General features: G+C 39.0%; 1 protein-coding gene across 8 annotated transcripts in view; it reads right to left on the bottom strand.

Moving 5' to 3' along the window:
• Positions 1 to 5,888: 5,888 nt before the first annotated feature.
• tcf12 (transcription factor 12) overlaps positions 5,889 to 12,605 on the bottom strand; it is a 73,596-nt gene continuing 66,879 nt past the window's right edge. For 4 of the 8 annotated variants that reach the window (XM_031846021.1, XM_031846025.1, XM_031846022.1 and 1 more), the window contains 6 exons: positions 12,169 to 12,360; positions 9,672 to 9,786; positions 9,416 to 9,578; positions 8,820 to 9,064; positions 8,115 to 8,268; positions 5,889 to 7,483 (listed from right to left, as the gene is read on the bottom strand). In XM_031846021.1, the coding sequence (XP_031701881.1) occupies positions 8,126 to 8,268; positions 8,820 to 9,064; positions 9,416 to 9,578; positions 9,672 to 9,786; positions 12,169 to 12,360 (858 nt within the window). In that variant the 3' untranslated portion in view covers positions 5,889 to 7,483; positions 8,115 to 8,125. The remainder of the gene's footprint in view (positions 7,484 to 8,114; positions 8,269 to 8,819; positions 9,065 to 9,415; positions 9,579 to 9,671; positions 9,787 to 12,168; positions 12,361 to 12,605) is intronic. The other 4 variants (XM_031846024.1, XM_031846026.1, XM_031846027.1 and 1 more) reach the window with 1 other exon arrangement.

Here is a 12,605-nt window from a genome sequence, read left to right as displayed (position 1 = left end):
GGCCGCTCCGCCTCCTGAAACAAGCGCACAAACCCGCCCCCCCCCAAACACAAACAGTCGGCTGGTCCAAGAAAAGAACAGATTTCGAAACCGCAAGTTGTAGACGAGGCCTGACACCTACTTCGTTAATTATCTTCCTTATTAGCTCATTATAAAACATTTTAAAATGAATAAACCAAATCATAAACTTTAAGCTGACAGAGAAAGCAATGCAAAAGTATGCCTGTGCTATATTTGCTTGTACTTGGAAGAAGCTGGGCCAACATAATAATAAAAAAACGTATCACATATAACCAAAGGAGCCTAAATGACGGAGCTCATGCACTTTAAGGTACAAGCATTACAGTCTGTGAGTACAAGTCGCTTTTTGGCTATGTGGGAAAAAAGGACATGGGTGGACCCAGTAGACATAGCTTTGGCGGAAATACTGCACGAATAAGCCAAAGTCACCCTGCTGAAATATTTCAGAAATATTGGGAGATTAAAATTAACAAGTTACACACTTACATGGATATTAATTTATTGCACAAACACAAAGAAGGAGAATTATACACGTATGTGCTCCGCTCAAACTCGATGTTAGTTTAATTATTAGTTACACTCTGCATCAATGCAATTTGCAGCTGCATGTCTTTAAAAACCGAGAGCGTCATCTAGTGGATAGAAAGCTGTCCTGAATGTGGTTAGTTAGTGAGAACCTGTGGTGGTGTTGGTATACTGGTGCATGCATGTTACCCACACAGGGAGAGGGAAGTAAATGCATCACCATAGATATAAGTGAGCATATTGTGTGATGCACAAGGATGGTGGGAGTCCAGGAATACATCGTAAAAGCAAACAAGAGGCAGATATTATGCTGAGTGGGATGAAGAAATGTTGAAAAATGTCCTGCATATACTGGAGAATGGGTATTATTTTGGAAATAAAGTCCCTGCGCTGTGTGTGTGTGTACTTTAAGAGTAAGTGCAAGACTAAGCAAACAACACTGAGCAGTGATAAATGATGGCTTAAAATATGGTGGTAGCAGGAGGAGGGTTTACAGTCAGCTGCACTGAGAGATGTATACTCTATATAAATATCTTATAGAACAATAACAATATGTGATATTAGTTTTCACAGCATCTTAAAAGGACCATACCCCTATACTTTATATAACCTGTTTTATTAAATAAACCATTAAAACAACTTAATTGATAATAATAACCGAATTTGCTTCTGTCAGTATAGGTTTTACTCTTACAAGAAATAGATTACAGTTCAAGCTAAACACTGAGTTACCAGAAAGTCATTAACACCTGTATGACATGTCATGAAATCCCACAGTCCAGTAATACATACTGTATGGTAACATGTTTTATTTATGCTGACAATGTGTCAGAAAGATGTTCATTTAACTCCACAGGGATTTGGGAGGCTGTACTTTGTGGTGTTGTATCTGATTGCATGATATTGTACGGTGTTTCAAAACAAAATATTAGAAACACCTGTCAGGGTGTTGAATTTGAATACTTTTGTAATCCTGTTCCTGCACATTCTTGCATGGCTGCTTGTGTTCAGACAACAATACACTCAGAACATTTTGGCAACAAAATGGTTTTATTTTTTTCTGGCCATTCATGTTAATTTATATTGCATGAAATGACCCAATATAAATACCTTTAATTTCACAGACAACATTTCATACAATCACAGTTTTCCTACTTTCACGATCTCAGCCTGATATTTGTATACAAAGTCCAGTGAAAAGCACTCAGATTACTTGCTTACAAATAGCAGTGATACCACATACAGATAAATAAAAATAGCATGTTTATTCAAAATACTACTCTACACACTGTTGGATAGTTGAATCTGCAGTGATGCATTGTACAGTATTTTATACAGTAAATTAATCAAATGTTTCGAATGAAAAATCCTCAAAGGAACTTCTAACCATAGTTTACATGTAGCGCAATAAAAAGTAAAGTATTTCCCCATGAAGTATAAAGTAGCATAAAATGAAAATACACATGTAAAGTGCATTTACCTACAAATTGTACTGAAGTACAGTACTCTAGTAAAACTTAATTACTTTCAAGATCACAAAAGCAAAAAAAAAATTAATTTGTAATGCTCATTCTGACATTCAGATTTTGAAGCAATGATAAACTGAATGTTTTACAGTAATACACCTCGTCACTGCAGCATACACTTTGTAGCTTTGTTTATATTTGTGTCCGCAGAGAGGCCGCGCAGCACCGCAGCCTTTAATCTGAGCTCTTTGCTACTGTGTATTGTGCTGGGTTACAGCAGCACACAATGAGAGCTCTGTACACCGCTGAGGTGCCACGGCTGGGACCTCTGGGCATGCTCAGTACACAGCTCAGTCTTATCCTGATTATAAGAAGGACTGCAGGCTTTCCAGCGACATGCACCAGAGATGTCATAGAGGCACACGTTTAGCTCATTAGATTTCATCTTTTACGTTGTTGATTTATGACAGGAAAATGTTGGAAAGGTTTATCTAAACTGGCTCTGCACCAGTGTGACAGGCAAAAGCCACCACTGAAGACAATGTGGTGGAGAAACAACTGAATTTCCTTCCCTCAGTCTGTTAAATAGTTTAAGATAATATAAGATAGACTTTATTGTCCCGAAGGGAATTTGTCTTGGAAACATACATACAGTGTACAGTGTCTGCTGTTAAAAAACAATACAAGATTTAAGATTGCAGATGAAACCCATTAGAGGGTCTACATTTTTTTTTGAATGAGGCAGCTAAATAAGGCTTCATCCCTGGTGGACTGGTGTGCAGCCAACAACTTTCCAAAACAATGAACGTGGTCGTGGACCTCCATATGTTTAGGATCAATGGTCAGGAATTTCCTCTTTTTCTTCTTTTCAGCATAGACCTTTTCTTTTTAGGACATCTAGAGATTTTTCCATATTATGGTATAATGCAATTTCATTATGCTGGTACTAAGAGCATCCTCACCGTATATGTGTACAACACCTCAGAACAAAGTGGTGCAAACTGCATCAAAAATCATAGGCAAGGAGCTACTGTCCTACTTGTCCCTGGACAAAAAGGACAAACGAGTCTTAAAGACTCACCCCACTAACCATCGTTTTAACTTCCTCCTTTCTTTTAAAACACTGAAAAATATCAGAACTGGGTTCAGCAGCAGCACTTACCAAGAGGCTGTTTATGTCCTTAACTCCACAACGACCAATACTGTTACTATTCTTGTCCAAAAGACACTGTGATTGTATCATGAGATTATGAGACAATGGGCCCCTGGGTATTGTCATGTAGAAGGCCCCTCCACCAAGACATCAAGGCTGATAGAGACGCGTCTTTTTGTGCCTCGTTAAGTGGACATTTTGCAGGTGAACCAGAACTCTCAGATGCTGATGTTCATTCGGAAAACTGCATCTGATCTCGTATTTAGCTCACGCTGGAGATGGAGCGAGGCGGTGTGGCCAAAGATTCTTGCAACAACAAATCCACACTGACACTCCTCTGCACAGATATTATACAAAATGCAACAGCACAGTTAACAAAACATTAAAGGAAACCATCAGAGAAAGCCTGAGATGCAGGCTCTAAAAACAGAGCTTTACTAATACTTTGCTTTGCTAATTTGACTGTATTTGAATGAAATGTTACTGTAGCCTCTGTTTGCTATGCAGCTGTAAAATAAAGGAAACAGAAAACAAAAACAAAAGGGTAACACTTTCTTTTACCGGTCTGCAATATTCTTATCATTCTGTAGTAGTTTTCAGAAGTTCCCATGAAAAAATAACTTGTACAAAGAAATTTGGGACAAATTATAGAGAAAATAGGAATGTCCTTTGAAGAAAAGCTAATTTTTAACCCGTGTGATTATTCAATCAAGAAATCAAAACAACAAAGTGGAGAGAAGACAAAAAGCATGTTTAGTGCAGCATGCATCCTGAGATTAGCTGAGAGGCGGATGATCTTACTGTTGTGAGCAGGAGGAGCAGCAGGCTCTTTGGTCGAGCTTCAAGGATGTGAGCCAAGGACTCTCTGTCACCTGGCCCAGCAGCCATGACAGGAAGTCAGCCTTCAGACATGGTGGTCCCACTTCTACAGAAAACATGCCCACCCTCCACCACCAGCCCAACATGCTCACACGTTCTGTTTCTTCCTGCAGAGAATATTGAAAAATGACATGCATGATTTATGTTGCATCACTGAGCTCACCATAAGCAGAACAGCAGTCGGCAGAGTGTCACCTCTGTCAGAAAAATGGGCTGGAATCAGACCTCTCAGGATGTAATGAGTGCTCTCATGCTCACATCTGCATGCAAGGATAATTCTGTGCAGATGTAACGGGGGTCTGAGATTTACAGCACAATACTCCTCCAGGTTTAGAGCAGCATTTACACAACACTTTTGGGATTCATTAACTTCAGGCAAAGCACAAGTAGAAGATTGAGAACTGCAGTCGACTGAAAGCTTCTTCCACCAAAAACATACACAAGGCATTAGTTTGTTCTTTTCATAATGGCTGCATCACTGCCATACCTCCACTCTAGTTTCAGTTCATCAATTTGTTATTTATGTTTGTTTATTGCCTCTGTATTAACATGATGTACGTCAAAACAGATGTAAAAAATAAGCAAACTTAAAATTAACACTCTCTAAAAGAAACTTTACTAAACAAACGTATGACGTGTTGTAAACATTCATTTAATTTCCCCTTTTGAATATTGGTGCATTTTTGCTGGAGCTTTCATACAGGACCTGTCCATAGCTGTTCTTCAATCTGCATAAATCTAAATGTTATAAAAGTAGGACCACAGCACATGTACAGTAAGCTGCTGTCACACTTTATTAAAAATAGAAACATATATTCATAGTACTTGTCATACAGATGGTCCACTGATATTATTTTCAAAAATGAGTTACATACTAAAAAACACTAATTTGGCCTAGATCCACTGTAGAAATGTCTTAAAAAAAACAAAAACAATAAGGAAGTCTAAATGAACCCCCTACGTTTCTGAGCTCATTAACCTTCCTGTGCCTTTTAATAAAATAAAACTATGGAGAGGAAAAATGCAAAGATGGAGCAGAAACAGAAAAAAATGTGTTTTGTCAGTGAGAGAAATAAATGGACATACAACTTTAAAAAAGATGGCACATTTATTGCAACATAAATGTTATTTACATTGTTTTTCTGTTGAAAAAGACAGAAAATTCAAAATTTGAAACAAGAACAAATCTTTTATCAATCAACAACGAGAGACTGAACAATAAGATGACGGTCGCCGTTTTAGGAATCCGGAGCTCGTACGAAGCCTTTTGAAGGACTAGACTACGAGCAACAATTCAGCTATGTTCTTGAGATGCCATTTGTATATTTATTGTAATAATGGACAGGCTATTGTAAATAACCCTACGTTTTACTATCTAATATAGTAAAATAAAATAAGAAACTTTTTACTCAAAACTTTTGCTTTCAAAAATCTAGAAAGAGTAATATTTAGAATTCAAGAAATATTCTTACAGTATTATTGTATAAAAGACTAACTACAGTGAAAAATAGGCCAATTTTTTTTCTTTTGATTTTCATTTTTCTTATATGTTATACAAGGGAAAGCATCTTGGAATACAGCAAAGTCTAACTCGGCAAGCAGAGGACCAAAGAAACATCGCAAGAACAGGAAATTAAGAATAAGAGCAGGAAGTGACTATTCCCTCAATCAAAGTCTGCCAACATGAATACAAGCTCATGAATACTGAAATGAAGAACAAGGTCACATTCAGTCAGAAAATACATGAAAATGTTTTTTTTTTTCTTCTTCTCAAAAACGTTTTTAAATCATACATCTTTAGTGTAAACTCTTAATGTGGCATCCTTTATTCTAATTTAAGTCCCTTTTTTGTACAGAATATTAATTCTGAATGTGGCAACCTTGTTTATGGTGTAGATAATGATAGAAGACAATATACAAAGGAATAAATGGAATATAAAGCAAGTCTTAAGACCAAAGACAAACATAAAGCATGCACCCAGATAGGAAAACAAATTAAAGATATGAACGATGTTCATTATTGTGCTACGGTTCCATGATATTCAACAAAATGCATATAAATATCTAGTCTGGCTTATTGTATGTTTGATGAAAACATAAATGAAAACGTTCTCTCCACTGAAACTGGACATCATAATGCTGGAAGCCTTAAGACATAACTTGCAACAAGACAAATACGCATCAATACAATTTTACTGAATAACTGCATTTGAACTGTAGGGTCTTGAAATATTAACAGAAAGAAAAATAAGTGACGTGTTCATCAGGCCACGAGAAAGTGTGGTCGTCGTTGGTTTTTTCATTTTAAACTAATCTGATTAGCTGGCGGCAGGAAAATGACAAAAACAAGCCAAATCAGTGCTGACGTCAGGAGCATGTAAATGAGGCTGAACAAAGACAAGAATCTGCTAAAATATGTCACGGCTTACGTTTAACACTATATGGCAAAGCGACGGGGAAAGAAGTCCCCTTTCTTTTAGTTAAGACACTAACAATATGCAGGGAATGCTAAGGTTTGCAAATAGTTTGCTCACTTTATTTTCACTGTTCACTACCAAGGAAGAAGAACACGCCTACATCTGAGCTTTCAGTAAACCTTGAGTTTGCCATCCGCCATCCGTCACCTTTTAGACAATATTGTTTATGCTTACGTAGTCGGGCCAATTATTCTGCTGGTTAGCAGCACAGAAACAGATCTAAACTACACAGAAACAATCATAGGTAGTTTTGGTAACACATGTGGCCAGTGGCAGAATTAATAAAATATAAATATAAATAAAATCCTCCTTTTTTTTAAATGGGGCGCGTGCGTCTTCATTTCTAACTAATGATAATTTTCAGTTGGGTATAAATATCCCTCTCAACTGGCCAATAAATTAATCTTCTCAGTGCCTAAATATTTTCCCCTCATCTCGGACTCGCCAAATATTTACCAGGGTGGAGTGCTCAGTATTAATGGTGACCCTGGCAAACTGCAGATCAACTGAAAATCACCATACTTCTCTTCGAATTTGCTCAACTTTCCCTTTAGACGTACACTTTATAGCTCAATAACATAATAAATAGAAAAAAAAGAAACAGACAAACAAAAACAGTTGCTGTTACAATGCATTCGTCAATTCAGTTTAGGCACAAGGCAATTTCCACTAACGGTTGGAGGAGATCGCGAAGTCTCGGATTGTTCTTCTTGCAGACAGTGATATGTGCTGAGGATTTTTATCTTTGAGGTGGGGAGAAATTTGCAGATGGAAACTGGTCACAGGGAGCTGGACGCTTGGCTCTTCTTCAATCTTTTTGGATTCGATTGTGTCAGTCTCGTAGATTTGCTTCAAGTGGTCTGTCTCCTTCGATTGGTGTTACAAACTGTGAGTCCTGTCTGTCACTGGGAAGCAAGGTCACCGACTCAAAGCGGGACAGAAATGATGTGGATCGATTTGATCTGGAGAGACGAAGGGGGAAATACGCTGATCAGAGGTGAGGTGCACATCAATAATCAGACAAGGCACAAAACAACTTCTATATACCTTGGTTCAAAATGATGACGAATGGTTGATTCTAAAGTGCAGTTGGTGCTGTTTCACATATTTATAGAAGAGGTGAGTAGATCTGAAACAATTAGTCAATTAATCCATTTTATCGATGACCATGAAATTACCTGCAACTAATTGATTAATCACAAGTTGTTTATCATGCAGCAGTGCCAAATATTACCAAGTTCTAGCTTCTCCAAAACATGCTGCTTTTATTGGTTTATGTTTATTGTAAACAGGATATCTTCGGGTTTTGGACTGTTGGTTGAAAAAACAAGCAATTTGAAGACGACACTGTCCGGAAATTGTGATGGACAATTGTTTTTACCATTTGATGACGGAATCAAAACATTTTTATAAAATCCAATTTTTTTTTGCTAAAGACAAAATAATAATAAAAATTACAAGAAATTCCATCCGTTAACAGAAAGTATCAGGTAAAAATTACTGACGATTGATAATCAATTGTTTGAGACAACAATCCTCAAATGAATCAATATTGAGAACAACGGTTGGTTGCAGCTCTTGGGTTGAGAGTACCTGTCTGCTGCTCAGAGGTGGCCCATGGGGTTAGATGCGTCAGTCAGGCCTGGATGGAGCCCTGTGTTGGCTTGCTGGGCGTCACCGGAACCCCCGGACATTTTCTCCTGCTCCCTTCTCTTAAGGCAAGCTGCTTTGGGGTTCAGATTCCGCTCTGTGGGTTCAGAGAGACCGAAATCAAACTTTTCTGCCACTTTTCTTAAAATAGTGAGAGCTTTGATCCGTTTCTTTTTTTGTTTTTGATACCACATCATAAGTGTAAACAGTTACATGAACATCCAGCATTTCAGTGAATGAATGTAGCATTAACAGGCTTTATTGTGACACCGTTTTTAACATACCAATATTAATATCTACAAATATAATGCTACAGCAAAGCAGAATGTCATCAGCTTTCACTCTTGAACAGCTTCCCAGCAGTTTCTCTAGTGTTGTGATATCTTGGCTGATTATCCATATTTGGCAGCTATGTCAGTGAAATAGCTCCCTAGAAATCAGAGTGCAGCTGTTTACTGCAGTTCTCCTATTTATATCTCCATATTTACAGTATCCTCTTTGGATGCGACACTAAAATGAAATTACTGCCTGGAGGAATATTATGTGAAGCATTTTAAAGAATCAGTATTGAGTAAATGTGATGTAGCATGGACATTTCAGTTATTTGCAATATTGCTATGGAAAAGCTTTCATTAGCTGGACACTGACCTCTGACTTGGTGCTCCAGGTTAAGTATGACAGCCACAGCCTGATGAAGGATGAGCAGTTTAGTCTGGGGCTTCTCGCTTTTCAGGTGCAGCTGGCACATGCGGCCCAGCTCCTTGAAGGCCCCGTTGATGTCTCGCACCCTGAGGCGCTCACGGGCGTTGTTAGCCATCCTCCTCTCGCGCTCACGCTCGGCCTTCTGCTCCGGATTGAGGTCCTCGTCCTCAGTGATACTTTGGGAGAAAGAACTGTTTTACAGTTAAAATCACACAACAGCAAAAAACAAACATACGTACACTACAAACTAAGAATAATAGAAGTCTGAAGATAAAAATATCTAAATCTCCATAGTATGTAATGCCGTATCTGAACAGATTCATGTCACTGATTGTAGACAATGTCGAGGCTACTGCTCAGGCCTTATCCTCTCTTTGCATTTTTCATCTTTAGAAAACATCAAAGTAAATTGCTGGACAAAAAAACAAAATCCTCAAGATTTGTGCTGGTTTAAGCCATTTTTTAAGTCCTTTAATAAACCAAACATCAGTTATTTTACTTTTAGAAGTATTTTGTTTGTTTGTATCTCAACATGTTCTTACCTCGTACGTGTGCCTGCTCTGGGTGTCCTCATATCTCTTCTGTCACTCTCATCATCTGATTTGTCATCGATAGAGAGGTTATCATTCATGTCATCCTTGTCCTGTTTCTCCACCTTCAGCTCCAGAGCAGCAGGCAAGTGGCCAGCCAGGGCTGAAGCAAGACCTGCAGTAGACAATGTAAACGCAAAGGTAAGACATCACACACATAAACTGTCAGTCATATAATGAGTTGACAAGACTGAGGGGCGCATTGGACCTCTGAAGGTTTCCAATTGGTGTTCCAAAAGTTCTGTGCTGGATGTGGAGCCAGCGCTGGGAAGACCTCCATGGCTGTTGTTCAGACTGGCGGCATCGTCAGCGTGGGCACCACCCTGTTGCAACACAGACAGGAAGGACATTGTAAAGAAAGGAAGCAGACATTCTCTGGAGACGATGCATAAAACTATAATTTTGAGCAAGAGAATAGCGATTAGTAAGAGCCAAAGATGGAGCAATAAACCTTAGGTGCCATGGCAGATAATATTCTGATAGATATTCTGTAGTAAAGTAGATCCACACAGGTCAAGGATTTTAAGTGTTTTAACATTTAGATAGGATACTATTTGACAGCCTGTATATATTGGAATTTATTTTGCAAACAAAATGTTCAGTCTCTAATATTACATGCAAGCATGTTATTCCCAACACTGCTGCTTTGGTGACTTGCTTCACCACTTTGCTTCACATGTATGTTGTAGAAAACATAACCACGGGTTGCATTCTCAGGCTCAGCTCTCTGGAACCACAACTACAACCACGTCTGTTTCTCACGTTTAAAATAAGACAAATCCTTCTGTGTTGTGCTTCAACAGATGTCGAACTGAACCCACTCAGCAGTCTGAATATTTCACACTTATTTAGTCCACATTCATAACATAAAAATGGTCAACTCCCATCGAGTTGTACCACAAAGCCCCTCCTTCCTGAGGTTCAGCACATGTTCTTGAGCTATTTGATTTCCCCTCTGAGAACCAGAGAAAGGCGGGGAAATTGTCAATATGGGTGGAGGGTGTCCCCTCCTTTTCTTAAAGGAATGTGATCCCCAGTCACTGTTGGCCTCTGTTAACCCCACCACCCCGAGACCCTCCCCTTCCTCAGCACTAAGCTAATCTTTGCTGTGCTCTCAACAGGTGTCCAAACAACTCTTTGTCTGCAGGAGGAGGAGGAGGGAAGCCGGGCTCTGGCAAGAAAAGAACGCTGCCATTTTCATGGCTGGGCCTGATTACCATACAGCTGAGGACCTCTATTTGGGTGGAGGCTGCGGGTTCAGACACACGTTTCCAGCGATTCAGATTTCCTGGGTTGTTAAAAAGAAGTGATGAAAAGGAGTGGAAGGGGGTAGAGGGTAGGGTGTCAGCCGGAGTAAAAAGCCTGTGGCTGTGCCGTGCCGAGGCTGGTGAGCTCTGTCTGAGTGGACCTCTTCCCACACAAGAAGCGCTGTGTTAGTGCAGACACAGTATGTTCTATCTCACAGTCGCAGTCGGTCAACATCACTGCCACAACCGAGCTCTCTGTAACAAATACATCAAACTGAGCTCTTCTGACAACCACAGGGGAATTCTTGTTAGGGGACAAAATAAGTCACTCTGAAAGATCCAACAACTTTAGCACCAGAATGAAAACACAGAGCCTTACAACAAACAGGGAACATTCAACTCTGTTCAAAATAAACTGTATTCAAAATAAATTAAAGTTGACAAATGAGATTTGAGACCACAGACCAGAGAGGGCCATAAAAAATCCTGATTAAAAGTTGGACCAAAATACAGTGCAGCTTTGATGATCATGCCAACAAAACACAAAGAAATCTTTATGCCTCAATGAAAACACGATTCATTCTTCCTTTTTGTTGCACTAAATTTAAAATGGACATCAGAAGAAAATATTTATATTCATCAGCTGAATGCCTGGACTGGGTTAAAAAGGAAAATATAACAGTATTACAGCTGAAAGAAATTAATCTGCGTCATTTAATTCACTTTTTTTAAGCAAAAATGCTAAATATTCTCTGGTTACAGTTTCCTAGTCGAAGGAGTTGCTGCTTGTCTTTGTCTAAGAGCAAAACTAGAGGACATCGTTTTCACCAGAGGACTTAAAATGAGTGATATAAAAATGATTCCTCATGTTTATGATTCATTTTCTATGACCTCTTTCTTTCATCGTTTCCATCTTTCCAGATACGTTATCTGAACTCTTTAGAACAGATTCAGCATTGATTTTGTTTGTGTGTGAAAATGATTATTTCCAATCACCTCTGGATTACAGTTGGACGAGCCGCCACATTTTAATTTCCACAGCAGATGTTTTCAAATCTCTTGGCTCTTTAGAATGAAATACTTCAGATGAAGTCATGATTTATAATAAGACCTGCATTCTCCTGTTTCTCAAGAGATTTAGAGCAACATACACTTCCCACACGAAACTTTACTCGATTATGCCTGTTTTTCTCATTTCTATTTCCCCCTTGTATATACAGCTCCTCTCAAGAGCAGGGTGAGCCTCAGGCCGGCCATGACACTTATGGAAAATATGTCAGGGTAAATTCAGGGTTCAAGTGAGGAAAATGTCTCGTTTTTACACAGCGGACCTGTTTTGAACAGGTGGCGTTGTGAAGTTTGAAATAACATGAAGGATTACACCAATGTTTTCTCCCTCGCGTTTTGCAATATCTATATAAAAATAAAGATATAAACACTTGTAGGAAGTTCTCATACCATCGCTGCTGTCCGACTTGAAACCAATGCAGAAGCAGGGAAGTTTGCTCCGAGGGCTGCTATTGGCCCATTTTGTGGCTGTCCCAGCAGACTGTGTATGTCGCTGGGCAGACTGGCGGTGGAGCCCACTGCATGGTTCCTCAGAACAAGAATTGCATCGTCCAGTCTGTCCAGACGATCCTCCATTCGAGACTGGGAATACCAGAGGGATTGGAGAGCGAAGGGTTAGGGAGAGAGAGAAGAGAGGAAAAGAAGGACAGAGAAGCTTAGTATAAGCACATTAGGACAAAAATTGAAAACACTGATTGTATGGTGTGGACTTAAAAAGAAAAAAACCATCTGAAACACAAGATAAAGAAGGCAATTCAAATGCAAGATCAATTGAGCTGTTTCAGCTTGAGTTGTAAAAGTCAAACAAATGCCTTCATTTCTGTTAA

This window comes from Anarrhichthys ocellatus, unplaced genomic scaffold (genome assembly GCF_004355925.1).
Source record: "Anarrhichthys ocellatus isolate YVR2014 unplaced genomic scaffold, GSC_Weel_1.0 scaffold6, whole genome shotgun sequence".
NCBI lineage: Eukaryota > Metazoa > Chordata > Actinopteri > Perciformes > Anarhichadidae > Anarrhichthys > Anarrhichthys ocellatus.
The sequence above is the reverse complement of the archived record's forward strand: the minus strand, read 5'-3'. Positions and strand labels throughout refer to the sequence as shown.